This window comes from Plectropomus leopardus, chromosome 3, assembly GCF_008729295.1.
Source record: "Plectropomus leopardus isolate mb chromosome 3, YSFRI_Pleo_2.0, whole genome shotgun sequence".
In the NCBI taxonomy this organism is placed as follows: Eukaryota; Metazoa; Chordata; class Actinopteri; order Perciformes; family Serranidae; genus Plectropomus; species Plectropomus leopardus.
In genome coordinates this window covers 30,108,650-30,125,025 of record NC_056465.1, presented here as the reverse complement: position 1 = coordinate 30,125,025, position 16,376 = coordinate 30,108,650, and the positions used below count along the sequence as shown (strand labels likewise).

The 16,376-nt window shown below is 39.5% G+C and overlaps 1 protein-coding gene across 1 annotated transcript in view; it reads right to left on the bottom strand.

The window, feature by feature from the left end:
* Positions 1-2,953: 2,953 nt before the first annotated feature.
* Positions 2,954-16,376, bottom strand: part of ralgps2 (Ral GEF with PH domain and SH3 binding motif 2) — a 105,105-nt gene continuing 91,682 nt past the window's right edge. Inside the window, exons 11-16 of the mRNA XM_042484100.1 lie at positions 15,885-15,954; positions 15,501-15,606; positions 12,388-12,480; positions 9,403-9,508; positions 8,076-8,167; positions 2,954-7,614 (exon numbers count right to left, since the gene is read on the bottom strand). Of these exons, the coding sequence (XP_042340034.1) occupies positions 7,585-7,614; positions 8,076-8,167; positions 9,403-9,508; positions 12,388-12,480; positions 15,501-15,606; positions 15,885-15,954 (497 nt within the window). The 3' untranslated portion in view covers positions 2,954-7,584. The remainder of the gene's footprint in view (positions 7,615-8,075; positions 8,168-9,402; positions 9,509-12,387; positions 12,481-15,500; positions 15,607-15,884; positions 15,955-16,376) is intronic.

Below are 16,376 nucleotides of genomic sequence, written 5' to 3'. Positions count from 1 at the left end.
GAAACCGCCTAAAACCTCCCAACGGTAGCTCCACTGAGATGCTTTCCCGTGAAATTACTCCGACATATTTTCCTCATTAATTCACTGAATCTGCAGCGATGTGGTCACATCTATCACCATAACGCTAGCTGCTTAGCAAGCCGTTGCACACCTTGCTGTAGGTTAGCTAGCGCTGCCAGGCCAGCTAGCTCCAGCACGTCGTCTGCTGTTTTTACTGGCTGCCGACCGGAGCTCACTCCCCGTGCGGCCGTGCGCCGTTAGCCGGAGACAAAGTAGCTCCCAAGTGTCCGTAAAGTCCTGCGATATTGAAGATAAATGTAATAAATTGTCCTGCCGCTAAAAGTCACGGTGGTTTGTCATTTTCTGAATCCCCCCGGTTGCTCCCTCTCCTCCGCCCTTTCCTTCGGTTCCTCCTCTGGCCTGCCGTGTCCACTTCCGAAATACTTCCTCCTCGCGCAGGAGCCGCACGAGACCACCAGGTGGCATTACTGCATCACGTGCGTTCACACAGGGCTGCATCGGTTTCTAATGAGCCTGTTAAAAATGTAAAAGTAATGCAATTATTTTAATAACTTCATCAAAGTAATGTATTACATTTGACTGCTGCACTTATTTTCCATGTGCAATTGGTGTAAATATATTTTTTTAAATTGTTGAGTTTGGCCCCTTGTTTTTCTTTAGTTTTTTACTAGTTGGTACTTTTTTTGTTGTTGTTTTGTTTTTGTATTTTTTTTTTTTTTTTTTTTTTTTTACTGTTTGGCAACTTGTTTTTTGTTCTTGTTTTGCTTTTGTATTTTCTTTTCTTTTACTGTTTGGCACCTTGTTTTTTGTTGTTTTTTTTTTAATTTTTTTTTTTTTATTGTTTGGCACCTTGTTTTTTGTTAGTGTTTTTATTACTTTTTTACTATTTGGCACCTTGTTTTTTGTTGTTCTTGTTTTGTTTTTGTATTTTCTTTTCTTTTACTGTTTGGCACCTTGCGTTTGTTGTTTTTTTGTCTGTATGTTTTTTTGTTTTTTTTTTTTACTGTTCTTGTTCATCTTGTTCTTGTTTTGTTTTGTTTTTTTTACTGTTTGGCACCTTGGGCTTTTTTTGTTTTTCTTTAATTACTTTTTTACTATTTGGCACCTTGTTTTTTTGCAAAATATTTGGCACCTTTTTTTTTTTTTAAAATGTTTCTCCTATTCATGTTGTTTTTTTCTTGCTCATCTTGTACACACCTGGCTGCTGTAACAATGCAAATTTCCCCATAGTTGTACATATAAAGGATAATTTAATTTTACCTACTTTTTTATTAAGTTTCCAACAACTGTTTAAACTGGGCAATAAAGCTGTAAAATGTCAAGAAATAGGCTTTGCCAAAAAAAGTAATTCCTGCACAGCAAAAAGATGCAAAGCAACAGAATTTTTTTTGCTCTATCAACAACAAGGGGGAATTAGAAACTAGTCCAAAGAAATATGTCCTTCACTGCCTCATTTTAGTCCAATCAAAACTGTGCTCTAACAAGCTAGATTTGATGCTTATCAAGACCTTTTCAAAACCATTTTTAACCAAATTTAAGATTTTTATTTTTGATAGAACGTTTCTCTTATTCATTACAGGTAAATATAAAGGTGAGTGATAAGTCCTTTACAGAAGTACTTTTTGGTTAATCTTTTAGGTTATCATTTTGCCAACAGATAAGTATTTAAAAAAGACAGTATTAGGTTCAGTAGTGGGTTTGAAGATTTGTCACATCAGAAATGTGACTTTTATATAGCACTTTACTCATTTTGACAAAAATACATTAAAAGATGAATGAATGAATCTAGATAAAATGTTTGTGGCAATAAAGACCTCACAAATTCAAATTTTATACTATTTAATGTTTTGAAAGTCCTATTATTTCTAAAATTAAATGTTAAGACATTTTAGGGACTTTCAAATGGACCTCTGAAAAACACAGTTGGATATATACAACAAGGTGTTTCATATACCCGGCAAATCTTTAAAATTATATCATAAGAAATGTTTTACTTTGATGACCGACCCCTCACTGTAAATGATTCCACATCTGTTCATTATGTTGGAAATAAAAAGCGACTATTGGTGCTGTGATGGATGAGACTGTAACTGCAACCTACTGAAGTAATGCTTAATTTAGAAAAAACAAGCCATCGCAATTCAGGAACTGGAATTAATATTCTTTGGTATTTTGTTAGTAATTTTAGAATCAAACTTTTTGGGTAATATTTGTGTTGTTATTAAGGCCCAGGGCAATACTAATAAAGAAAAAAGCTGACTCTGCAGGAGTTTACTGACAGAAGGTCCCAGTTATTCCCAGTTCTCTGCAACAACTCAAACTGTGGCCTAAACTGACTTTATTTAACGCTATGAAACTGAGCAAATTTGCTTAATTTCATAATTAAATAAATATAGAATAAGAATATAGAGATAAAATAGATACTACTTACTACTACTACTACTACTACTACTACTACTACTACTACTACTACTACTACTACTACTACTACTACTACTAAATAATAATAATAAATAATAATAATAATAATAATGATAAATTATAGTAATAAAGTTTTGGACATTTTACCCTATTTATTAAATCACCATTAACTTCTAAACAATTCTCACTCAATTTTCAGGTCATTTTCTTGTCAACTTTTCCTAATTTCTTGCAATTTGTGTGTCATCTCTTTATCAAATTGCTCAGAGCCTTTTTAGCCATATTTTCTAAAAAAAAAAAATCAAACCAATTTGCCCAGAAAGGCATTTGAAAGCAGCACAAGAAAACCTTTGTTCCAGGTTTCAAAGGGTTAAATAGTACTGAACCATGTAACACAACTAGAGTACAATACACACACTCACTTTCACACATCCTTCCACTCACGTCTATCTTCCTGCATTGCAGATAAACAGTCACAACCTCCAACAGAACAATGAGCATGAAACCGATGTGTGGAGTAAAAAAGGGCAGAGTGTTTATTGTTTCTCAGTCTTCACACCGGGCAGCGCATCACTCAGCAGTGAGGTCACAGCGCTCGCCACACTCACGTCACGGGCAGACAGAGACAGACACACGCAGAGAGCCAGGTAAAGGGTGAAGGTCATCTATACACCACCCTCGTCACCCTTCAGTGACTGGAAAGAAGGTCGTTGAAGGTCGTCCTTAGTAAACAGTGAATGATGCCTGTCCAGATTCACATTGATTCCTCTCTTCCACCAAAATCAGAGGACGCATCGTGTAACTGCGCCGAAACCTTCATCTCAAACTGTTAAACATTTTTCATGACCATTAAAAAAAAATGAGAAGGCAGATTCACTCAAAACAGTTAATACAGGGCAAGTTGTGTATTTGTAGACAGTATGGTCAATTTAAAGGAAACAACACGAGCTCAGCACAGACATTTTCAAGCGTCAAGTTTCTTCGTAATAACCCAAAAATTATCTTAAATGAGTGCCTTGAATTTTCCACAAATAGATGATTGTGGTGGTCATTATATTAGCAGTGATTGGCCTTGAAGACCAAGAAATGAGTCGGCTAAAACCACAAAACATCCCGAAATGAAAGACGTGTTTCCGTTATTTTGACCATACGCTGTACAGAAATGATTAAAAAAAAAAGTGTAAACTCAGGTTAAAGTGAGGAAAAACCTCACAGAAAGCGCTCAACATGATCTGGGTAATTCTCCAGGGAAAGACCGTTGAACCCATATTGATTTGAAAAAACCTTCCAAGATGCATGTAAAAGGTCCCATTAAGCTATAAAACGTGTAACGCAGGAATCTATATCAGTTAGATCTAAATTAATTAAGCAAAAAGAAGAGAAATGTGATGGGGATGACTGCCTACACTGGGTTTGTTTACATCCCAGCTCCTTCTGTTCACAGTCCTTTATTTTCTAGAGTTTATCGCTGCACCAATTTATCAATATCTTGCAAATGACAGCAGGTTAAGCACCACCGCCTGCAGATATAGACAGGTAAAGTTTCCAAACCCCAAACTCTATCACCCATTTCACTCTCTCTCTCCCCGCAGCCAACCAATCAGATTCAAACACCAGCATCAATCAGCCTCCATAGTGCTTCAGCTCTGGGATCTGTCACTTCAAAACAGCAAAAAAAAGCTCGTCCTGTGTGGAGCTGTGTGGCATGAGCTGGCAGTCAGTCACACAAACGATTAGATAAGCGGTCACACTCACTCCCACAGCAGTGACGACAGCCTCCAGGGATTACCTACCTGGCTTGATTTTTTTAGAAAAATAGATAAGTATGCACAGGCGCACACATGCATTCACATAGTACATATGCCTGTCTTTGGCTTCCTCATTCATTCCTCCACAGGTTCATCCACCCTCACCACTCCTGCAGTTAATATAGAGAGGACTGAACATCTCTTTACGGGCACTATACTGTCTCAGTTTGTTGGTCATCTGAGCTAAAAAGTTGAATTGTTGTGTTGAGGAGAGTTTAAATGTATCAGTGTGCTTTTATGGGCTGGATATTCTCCCAGAGAAGACTGAGTGAAGCACAGTAGAGGGGATCCAGTGGATATGTTCACCTCCGCATCCCATCACCTCCTATCAACAACCGGAAACTAACTTTGAGCTTGAAGGGTAACTTGGGTATTCTTGACCCTGGACTCTCTTTTTCCATGTGTTTGTGTCTAATGGGAACTTTATTTGTTGAAACTGTACCTGTGCTGAGTGCTGAAGCTGGCAGCAATGCAACAGGCTGCAATGTAAACACTCTGGGCAATATACACCGTCAACTTACATCCACTGAAAGTGCTTACAGGAAGTGTCTGGAAACATTATGGAAACGATCCCAGATAGATCTTTTGTTAAAGAGTGCCTGCATGGAGTTGCAGAGTTTACAGTGTAATCTGTTTGTTTGCAATGATAAAGGACCACTTTGGAAATAAGTGTTTTTAGTAATGCTCTTAAGTGCTATACTATAGGATTTTTTTTAATGTCATCATACTTGTGAGAGTTGTGCTGTTAAATTCCAAATAAAAATCAAATTGAATCAATAAGATCCTTTTAGTTTAAGTAGAAACATATCTGAAATCACTATTAATAAACTATCATTAAACATACCAGACTCTTAAATAGAAAATAATTTAACATTGTAAAACACACTTTAAAGTCCACAGAAACAAAATAAAGCATGCAAAAATGGTTCATATTTCCACTTTATTCAATTATCACCAACTGAAATTGGTTTGAATAACCCATAATTCACCTCGTTAGATTTGAAAATATGCCGGCTCTACACACACTAAAATGACTAATTATTTAAATGGAGTCTGATGGGTTTGGTGATAGAGATTTCACAGCTGTTTCTGATTAAACAAAAGGGATCTTAATTTTGGCAAATTAAGTCTATCTCTATAACGTTGTTAGTCACTTAGAATAATCTCCCCCTGTCCGTGGCAAAAACACTTTTAGTGGACGTAAATTGACAATGCTTATTGCCTAAAGTGGTTACATTGCAGCCTGTTTCACTCATTTAAAACAGGACCAATTTCAAAAACTGTTGTCACTTAGACACAAAAACATGGGAAAATAGAGTCTAAATTTTAAAAAATACCAAAGTTACCCTTTCATATACCCCACTGATAGGCAGGAGGTTTGTTTCTATAAACTGTAATACTAGAATTCATACAGTACATGTGGAGCACTGATGGGATTGTGATTTTGGGCAAAAGATTGTGTAAACATACAATGTAAACATCTGTTTTACAAAAAAAAAGAGATTAGAATTTGATGAATATTACTGGGTGAAAAGCTTCCCATCATTGTCATCTTCTCTGTCATTCTGATCGCGTTTGTTCATTTGGATGCAATTTGCCGCCAACAAAAACAAACAGAAATCATCTATTCGTGGCACCATGAAATGTGTGATGCACAGTTAAAAAAAAAACTGTAAATCCAAAGTTTTTCCCGCTGAAACATGCCAGTACCGACACTATATCTGATTTAACTGCAGCTCTGTTTGTCCTCACGAAGAAAACAGCGACGTTACATCACTTGGCACTAATTACAACCAAGGTGCTTACACTATTGCAAATCAGATGTAACACAGTGTGAGATTGAGCTGGGTTCTGGGTTAACAGAATAAGGGGCAAAAAAATGAAAAATTAAATTCACATGTACATAAAATATTCAAAGTAACTGCTCCAAAAGGGGAGAAAAAACACAAACATGTAACATTCAAATGTAACAGACAAAACTATGTTGACGTGCGATCATCTACTACACGGTAATACTGTGAACTGCACCATCCCTCCCCCCCAAAAAAAGAAAAAACTAACACAAAACAACATAAACAAAACAAGATTTAAAGTAGACTGTATGGCTCCAGGTAGCTTTGAATGTCTGCTCCAGACCAGAGGCTCTGACCATATTAAGCAACGAGAAGAAGAGGAGATAAAATCATGTATAATGAGTTCTCGCTGCTCTCTCTCTCCTGGACTCTTTCACAGTTTCAAGTCTTTAGTGTTTAGTGTGTGTGTGAGTCTGATGAACCGAGAGTCAGCCGACAAGAGAGCAGACAACACTGGAGAAATCAAAAAGGTTTGTAAAATAAAAGGTTTAACTTTCCAACTGTGAATGTTTTAGCTTAGATTCTGGGATGATCGTACCTCTGTGGAACACGCGAGATTTCTGTCGTTTAAGCACATATTTTACCCTCATCCCTCCTCACCCGATGCAGTTTATACAAACACGCACACACACAGAACACTTAGCGAGTATGTGAGGGGGAAAAAAGGGTAGCTGTAATAAAAACTAGACACATTCAGGAAGTGTGGGAGTTGTTTCTGCTGGAATCGATTGCGAATCAGAGCCCTTACGTTTACGACGATGCAATCAAATAGGCCTGTGTGTGTGTGAGAGTGTGTGAGGCTCGTGTAAATCAGCATGTGACTCCAACACAAGTGAATAAAGAGAACAGTTTAAAGTGTGAATTGAGTAAGTTAAAAAAAAGTGTTTTCAAACCCTCAAAAGTCCGATGGGTTAGTCCGATGTGAGTGTGCGTGCTATGATTGTGTGTCCGGCCGATTCAAAATTGCATTCGAGCTTGGCGGGGGACACAATAAAAAATAGTTAACCCCTTAAAAAAGGAAAGGAATAACATAGGAAAGGATTATTTCTGTCCATCCGAGGACAGTCTGTGAGAGAGGAGAGGAGAAGTGGCTCCACTGAAGTGCTGAAGAGTAAAAACAAAAGAGAGCAAATGGGAGACAAGAGCAAGAGTGGTGCAGGTCCTTGTTCAGTAGTTGGTACACCCAAAACAGTCACTTACACACACACGCACGCACGCACGCACGCACGCACGCACGCACGCACGCACGCACGCACACACACACACACACACACACACACACACACACAGGGTACTCTGGTTAAGGCAGTGGTGGCAGGTGAGGCTGCAGTGAGGCCGGGGCTAGAATCGGAGAATCGGCGGTCAGGGCTCTTGGCAGTGAAAGCTCCCACGACTGAGTCAAAACTCCTCCTCATCCTCATCCTCATCATCCGTTTCCTCATCCCTCTCTCCTTTTGCTCAGTCACTCTCCTCAGCATCGCTCACTCGAATGACATCAGATTGGCTGGCACCTGCAGAGCGAAAAAGTGAGCAAGGTGTGCAAAAAAATAAAATAAATAAATAAATAAGAAGAAGAATATTAAACTTCATTTGTATAGCACCTGTGCTTCACATGCAAAGACATAAAGGACATAAAGACGTCATAAAACCTGCATGTAAAAATAAAATCAAATCAAAATGAAATACATAGAATGCATCCTCACATGGATAAAACAAACTTTATAATACTAGAATAATTAATAAAAAAGGGATAAAAATAGAATGCATAAGATAATATTAATAAAAAACAAAGCTAAGAATAGAGTGTAAAAAAGGCAGAAAAAGGTGCAGCAGTGTGCAAGTGCGATGCAAAATGCAAAGCAGTTAAGTCAGAAGCAGGTAAAGGCTAAAGTGAAGAGATACATTTATAGTTTTCTATTAAAAATAAAGGCGATATTCAACAGTGTGTGTGTGTGTTTGTGCGGCTCCCTACCTGTTGCCTATTGCTCTGACAGGCAGCACTCAGATGTTTGAACCAGAGCGAAGCGTTTGCTTTGTTCCCTGCTTGGTACTTGTAGGTGTTACCTAGGCAACGGAGACAAACAGTGTGAGATGCCAGGTCTCTCATTTCCACCTGCTTTCATAACACTGTGGAAAGATGGCAGAGGCCTCACTTGACTTTGGCTCGACGGGTAAAACAAAAACAAAGTCACAGTGGAAAAGTTCAGGGCAGAGGTAAGAGGTGTGTTTGAGAGTGTGTGTGTGTGTGTGTGTGTGTGTATTAACATGTGTGTATGAACACGAAAAATGCTAGATATGAGCAACAAGCAGTCATATACTTAACCTGATAACCTTACTGTTTACTGAGGTGGAGTGTGTGTGTGTGTGTGTGTGTGTGTGTGTGTGTGTGTATGTGTATTTGTGTGTACAGGTGAAGTCACCATTCAAAACAAACTCCAGTGACCTAGTTCACATTTTCACTGCATCCGTTTTCAGAGAGCTGACTGCTTGCTTGCATTAGTCATTTCCTTTTAGCTTTTTGCAGACGTTTCCAGTCGTCTCTCTGTCAGTTCTGCTGAATTTGTACTAAATTTAGGGTCTTGTGTGTCTTTTGCACGTCTTGTTGATGCTTTTTGTGGTTGGTTTGTATGGTGGTGGCGTGTGGCTTCAAGTTACTCATCAGGATGAGGAAATCAACTCACCTAACTGTAAACTCTCAGTTTGACGACTTGCAGCTAGCTAACTGCTTGCTGGATAGGTTGAAGTGTTCAAACGTAAACATAAGTAAACATCGAGGAAAGATGGAGAAGAAATGGGCACCAGCTGAACTAGCATCCTGCTAGCAGTTGAACAGGCATTGGAAAATGAACTGGACGACCTCCATGCAGCATCAGTTCCTAACATGATATCTATAAAATCCTTTGATTCATTGAAACTTTGCTAAAAACAGAGCAGAGGACTCGTGGCGTGAGCTCTATGGTGAATGAGGACTGGTGTGTCAGTGGCAATGTGAGACGCTGTCCTGTTCCTGCTGCGCATAGCTGCTATACACTGTTTAGAGGCGGCTGCAGTGTGGCGCTGCCTGTGTTTGGTCATTGAGGTCGGTTTGTGTTGACAGTTAAATGATTCTACAACCAGAAACCATGGATTACCAGAAACACCCAGAAACACAGAAAATTATGAAGCAGTAGCCAACGATGTAAGAAGACGCAAAAAAGGACTTAATTACAGTTAAACGAGCTGACGGGATCACAGTTCTCTAGGGTTATAATTCCATTTGTGTGTGTGTGTGTGTGTGTGTGTGTGTGTGTGTGTCTCACCGTGCTCCGAGTCCGTCAGCAAGAAGACATCAGGATGTTCGGGATCGTCGGCCATCATGGCCATTAGACCCACCACACACACGCACTTACTGGATGTCGACTTGAACTGGGTGGAGGACAAGCAGAGTTAATAGTCTTTCTTGTGATGACTGTGTTATGTCTAAATGCTACCTAAGTGTGTGTGTGTGTGTGTGTGAATGTGTGTGTGTGCAAAACCTCTGCCTCTCGCCTGTGTGTCTGCATGTGCACCACAAGGTTCTCATTAGCCTGTGAGTGACACACAGGACTGCAGTGATGTCATTGGTCTCATTATTCAATGAGTGCTACCATCTGTCTGTCCCCCCGCTGCGCCAGACCCTGTCCAGTCCCCCTACCACACACACACGCACGCACGCACGCGCACACACACACACACACACACACTGCATGTGACATCCACTCATTTACTGTTTTCTTCCTGTTCTTATCGTCCCTCCTGCCTCCTCTCTTCCCCGCAGTCTCCTGAGCTCCTGTTTGGTTTCAGTAAATGTCCCTGTCAAACTGATAAAGTCCAAACACACACACACACACACACACACACACACACACACACAGAGCCAGATATGATGAACACGCTGTGCTTGTTCTTAAATTATGTCAAAACTGCATGAAAAATCTGTTATTTCTCTTTTCTGAGAAGTAAAAAAAAAAAAAAAACACGAAGAAGAATCATTGAGCGTGTTGCCCTGAGTTTATTCTGTAATCAGCGTGAGTAAGTAATGGCTATCATGTGTCGTCTCTTTTTAAAACTGAGTGTGTTTTGGTGTAATTTGGTGCATTTGCTCTCACTTCTATCAACAACTGCAGCTCACACGGAAGAAATCCGAGACTTTGAAATGTCTCAGTGCAGTTATGTGCTATAAATTATTGTCCTCACCTGCCTACACAAACAAACATGAGCCGTGTTTACACTAAAAGAACTCAGGACATTTTCTCCCGCGAACTACTTTTCAAGGAACTAAAAGTGGTCTTAAAATCAGTGAAGATTAGGCAAATCAGAACGCTGACGTACGCAAAAGAAACGTGACAGTACGAGGTCTGCTGGTGATCACAGGAGTGAACTCACAGCAGCCTGTAGTTTAGTGTGCTCACCCCTTTCATCTAAAGAGGACAATGAAAAACACCCTTAGGTTTTGTCTTTCTGCGAGGACGCATAGTTTTGCTACAAGTTGGACATAATAAATGAAATGCAGAGGAGAATCAAATTAAGAGCGTCTGTCTCCACTCTGAATCATCTGTTGAGTATCTGATGATTATTATTTTGTGCTTTAGAACATAAATGCTGTGAAACAATCAGAAAATATAATTTAATTCCTCTCATCCACTGGCTTTCTCACAGCATAGCAACACTGTTTCTCTCAGCGTGCTGGCACGATCTCTCACTTTCCCTGCCGAAAGCAAAGCCAAACTTAATTTGAAATGTTATTAAGGTTGCAAATATTAATCACTTCAATTAATTGTTATTTGAAAAAACAATTCAAATTTCAAACAATACTAAATGCATTTTTTCCTTAAAGCTCACAGCAACATGTTACATATACTTTGACAGCACTGTGTAGCCTATCCATTGACAGATTAAATTTCACATGCTTGATGAAATACTTAACAACCTATTAATATGTTGTCGATTAGTTATCATCCCCAAATGTTATCAAAGAGAAATGTTTTCCTTTTGTCCTAAACTGATACTCGAGCACTTTATGCAAGGCTATTCAAAGGAGGCTGGGACACGCTCTTTGACCCCATGAGAGCTGTGGGAGATGACACATGCTCAATGTACCTGGAGCTGTGATGTCAAAGGGTTACAGCAGACGGCGCTAGAAGTAAAGAGACGGTGTCCACTCAGGTGCTCTTTGTGTGCGAGATTTTTTGCCGTCTTTGGTGCTCTTGCTCTTTTATAGCAAAAGCATACTTTATTAAGGATCTTTTAAATAATTGCAGAATTGTATTTCTTGCCTATTTTTTTCTTAATAAATTTAATTATGCAGAAGCCTTAGTGAAATGAATCAATCATCACCATGTTCTATGATAGTACGCCTGCTATTGAGCCTTTGGAAAGTGCAGTCCAAAATTTAATTGTGCATATGTTGTACCCAATGTTATGACTAGGGCTGTCTCCTGAAAGTCGGAGACCCCTCAGTCGACTGAGATTGCCTCAAATCAAGCAGTTTTTAATTTTTTTTGTTTTCTTGCTAGTCAGGTTGCTGTGGAATGTTTTGGTCCATAGATTTTGCAGCAGAGTGAGTGCTCTTGACTGTCATGCTACTCTTTGGTAGAGGTTGCAGTGGACACCATGCAGCAGCACAGAAGAGGAGAAACTCTGCACTGTAAGGCCCTAAGGCAACATTATGTTCTCTCTTTTGCATAGAAGTGATGGATTTACTGCTCAAAGCAACTTAATACGACAGTCTCTGGCTTTTGTTTGATATTTAGTGTCGGCAAAAAATGTTGCGCATTTGTTATCTGTTGTTTGCAACGTTAGCTTGTTTACTATATTTCATGAATGCAACTGATACAGTGAATGTCCCTCTGAGCCCATTCAAACTTTAAATCTTTATATGGCCAAAAAAACCAAACCCTGAATATTTTACTATTATTTGACCGCTGCATTTGATTTGACTGACATAATTCTGAGTCAGGTAAACCAATGAGTGACGGTTATCACTGCCACCCCACACCAAAACTTCTTGTATTTTTAGAAAGTACTGCCCACCGATCAGGGACTTTTTGTGAAGGAAAAAAAAAGTCCCCAGACTTAATCTGGACTCTGGTTCCTGTGGTCAAAATTCAGTGCAAGAGGTTTCTGGGTAAAGTTCCTGCGGTTGAAAAGGGACTAAAGTAAAACCACCAAAACATCTCATGTGCTGCAGAGGTGCCCACAAATGTGCCCTCAGACCATCACACAGAGGACGGTGATGAATCAGTGTGAATGTTTGTGTGACTTACATGTTTTCTCTCAGTGGCCTTTAGGGACTTGGCAGGGTAATAGTAAAGCTGGGTTCCGCAAAGAGCGACCCAGTATTTGGTCCATGACGCCACCTGGAGGCACAAAAGTGAAATAAAAGTTAAATAAAAGTCATAGTGTAAAGTTACACTATGACCCTAACGTGCTATCACATTCTCATAAAGGGTTAACTCTGCTGAATGTTTTCTTTTTGTGTGTGTGGTTTTATTATATGTCTGGTTCTGTGCTTTATAACTCACTTACAAAGCTCTGAGTCTGACAGATGAAGAGACAAGATTAGAAAGGCATGGGGATGAATCACATGGGAGAGGACTGCACGGTTTACGGAACCAAAACTCTGTTTATCTATGCTCGGTTGGATGAGCAGAATAAGTGTGCAAAATTAGCTTCTTGTTCCATAAACATTGAAAGCTTTAAAAACTAATACAAGGAAGACAAAGAGAGTTATGAGATGAAGGAAAGCATGTGAGAGAAAAAAGGGACAAAGTGATCCAGCTAATTAATACTCCTGGTGCAGAGAGATTTCTCCTGACTACATGGCCACATTGGGGAAAATATTTTTAAGACCTTGTTACATCATCAAAGAAGCTCGTAAATCACCCGCACTACCTATGACAGGTTTAAGTTATTTTAACTGCATAAAGAGCTCCAGATTTGTTTCCAGTCAAAACAGAATAGGATAATCTCAGTGCAAATATAAAAATGGCTTTAGAGGCACAAGGCAAACATCAGATGAGGGGAAAAATGCAAGCGCAGTCAAAGAGGAAGAGAGTTACAGTGAGCAGAGATGCACCATCCGATAAGCTGGCGAACGGAATAAGCTGATTTTTAGCTTGACTGGCCATGACCTGTGACCCTGCGGTCAGTCTCGGATAAAGCCGATCCTTTGCCAATCAAATTTACATGCATGCGCGACATGATGGTTCACGTCACGTGCACCCTAGCACAGACAGTAACGGACTTTTGTCACAGCCGCTGCACACTAATATTCCACCATTATTCTAAATATGACAATATTTGGAATTTTCCAGGGGTCATGCTAACTGCATATTTTGTTTATATTAGTTTATATTGGCCTTTTCCGATTAAGACGTAAGATATGTCAGTTTTATTCTGGTTTCAACAGCATTCTTTGCATATGTACACAGCTAATGCATCTCAGTTTGCAATAAACAGTCTATTGCCTGTTTACTGTCATCACTATATGTTGTCATGGATGCTTTATGCAAAAAAACCCAACTTGTGATCAGTTTGCAAGGCTGTGGGGCAGAGATGTATGCCCAAAAGAAAATTCCACATTTCTGGTAGTAAGAAGAGCATCGATTTAAACATTATGAAAGATATCAACAGGTTTTGAATATGAGAAAATATTACAATGCTGACGTTTTTCAAGAGGGTGGTTGAAGCAAGGTTCCTGCAGCTTAAGACACATTAGATTCAAGACTTCTAAGAATTCTTAATACAATATGGACTGACATTTAGGACCAATTTAACAACAACCAAAACTGACAGTTTTTTCAGTTCCTTAGGGACAGTTTTCCTAAAAATTTATAGCAACATAAAGCATGACTTTTTTGGTGATATTCATGTTTAGGGAATGTGGAAGATTTTATATATTTATAGTAATACTACGACAACTACAACCACAGAGTTACTACTGTAGAGTTCCATATCTCTGGAAGGACTCTATTATTGTACCTGTGCCAGAAGTTAGTGCTCCAAAGTCACTCAATGATTACTGGCCTGTTGCACTCACTTCCTCGGTCATGAAATCATTTGAGAAACTTGGAGTAGCTTATGAGCACTGTGAACGCAAGCCTAGATCCACCTCAGTTTGTGTACAGGTCAAAGAGGGGTGCTGATGATGCTATTGCCACACTTATTAACTTGATTTTAACACACCTTGAGGGAGCAAAAACCTTTGTACGACTACTTTTTATAGATTTTTCTTCAGGTTTTAACTGCATCCAGCCTCACATTTCAGCAGAAAAATTACAGCGCATCCACAACATTGATCTGGGTCTTATAAGCTGGCTGATGTACTTTTTAACTGTAAGGAAACAGCGGGTGAGGGTGAACGGTGTTTTATCGGATTTTATTCTTTCTTGAATTCAATTCAAGGATGTGTCCTGTCTCCACTTTTATTTGTCCTTTACACCAATGAATGCCAGAGTCAGTATGCGAGGCGTCACATCATTAACTTTGCCGATGATTGTGTCGCTTTTATCTAATAATGACCCTGATCATGGACTGGTTTGAACTGATTTTATTGAGTGATGTAAATCTTCTTTTTTTGATGTATCCAAGACTAAAGACATGTCAGTGGATTTCAGGAAGAATCCCACTGCCACTTCTCTTCTCCCGTGCTGATTGATGGTCAGACCGTGGAGACGGTGAAACAGTACAAATATCTTGGAACTGTGGTGGATGACAAGCTGGGCTTTGAAGCTCAGGTTCGGAAGCTGCATAATTTTAATGTTGACAGTGTTTTTATGAAAATGTTTTATTCTTGTTTTATCGAATCTGTTCTTACCTTCTCTTGTATCTGTTTTTATGGTTCACTTAATTTAAAAAACAGAAACCAGTTGCTGGGCTTGGTCAAAACTTGCTGCAAAATCGCAGGCACTAATCTGAGTGACTTAACAGAGTTACTCAAACTCAGGACATTATAGGAAAAATCCTAAAATGATGCAAAGAAGTAAAACGGCATAAATGATTCCAGCCGTTCCACTTTTCCATATTTTGATATGATAAACGACACGTTAAGGCACATTAACCGGAAAATGCATGGCTGCATGTGAGCAGGAATATAAATGGAAAATTCATTTTTATTCACCATGTAAATAGCCTAGAAGGAATATTCTCTTATTCAGGAAAAGGGCAAAACATTAAATGTTTAGAGCATGTTAACAGAGTATCAGGAAAAGACAGAAAGAGAGATGTTCTGCAGGTTGAGGAGTCTCTGAGGGCCTGTTCACAGACAGCTTTTATTGTCCATCTGCTCCTGTGCAGTAGGTAAGTAGGTATAGGTGTATGAACAGCACATGGACAAATGCACGTATATGGACATGTATGTATGAGTGTGTGATCTCACCGTCGGTTTTTTGCCCTCCTTCAGCACAGTCTTCCGTCTCAGCACCCCCTGCACAGTGACCGCTCCGGGATACAAGTGAACTGCGAGCTCCTCTGACTCTGCCGAGCTAGAAACAGGACACAAAAAAAACATTACAAGCTATATAATGCAGACACACACACAAAGAAACATGCATGTTGTCATGCCCGCACGCATACCAGATCAAATCAGAGATGAACTTAGAAGTAAAGGCAGACACATTCTGCAAAGCCGCCTTAAACTCTGCTTCATGAAAATACCTTTTTTAAAAGCTACATCTATTTCGGTCTTGTTTTCACAGAATTGAATTTCACAGATATAAATTTTTTACGCAGGGATCTGCAGAGAGAAGAAGCAGAGGCGGACAAGGTGGTGTGCAGATTGTGTCTGTCTGGAGGATCAGAGCAGGAAGCCCAGCACAGGAGCCCAGTGAAGCCTGGTGGAAAGAGAGAGAGAGGCAGAAAGAGAGAACCATCTCTAACCGCAAGGGACGCTTTTATATGCAACGTCCATGAGAATTGGCTTTAATAATCCTGAAGAGTCTGTTCCTCTCTACCTCAGGAATGAGGATGTAACAGTTTGTTTCCAGTAACACATGGAGCTCAGTGCGACTGTGGAAACTCACTTTTAGCTCCAAGCTGTGTGAAATATCTTGGAAACGTATCACAAGAAGAAGTCCAGGTTTACCATAAGCCTTCTGTGTGTTTGTGTTTGTTTGTTTGTTTGTNTCACTTTTAGCTCCAAGCTGTGTGAAATATCTTGGAAACGTATCACAAGAAGAAGTCCAGGTTTACCATAAGCCTTCTGTGTGTTTGTGTTTGTTTGTTTGTTTGTGTGTGTGTGTGTGTGTGTGTGTGT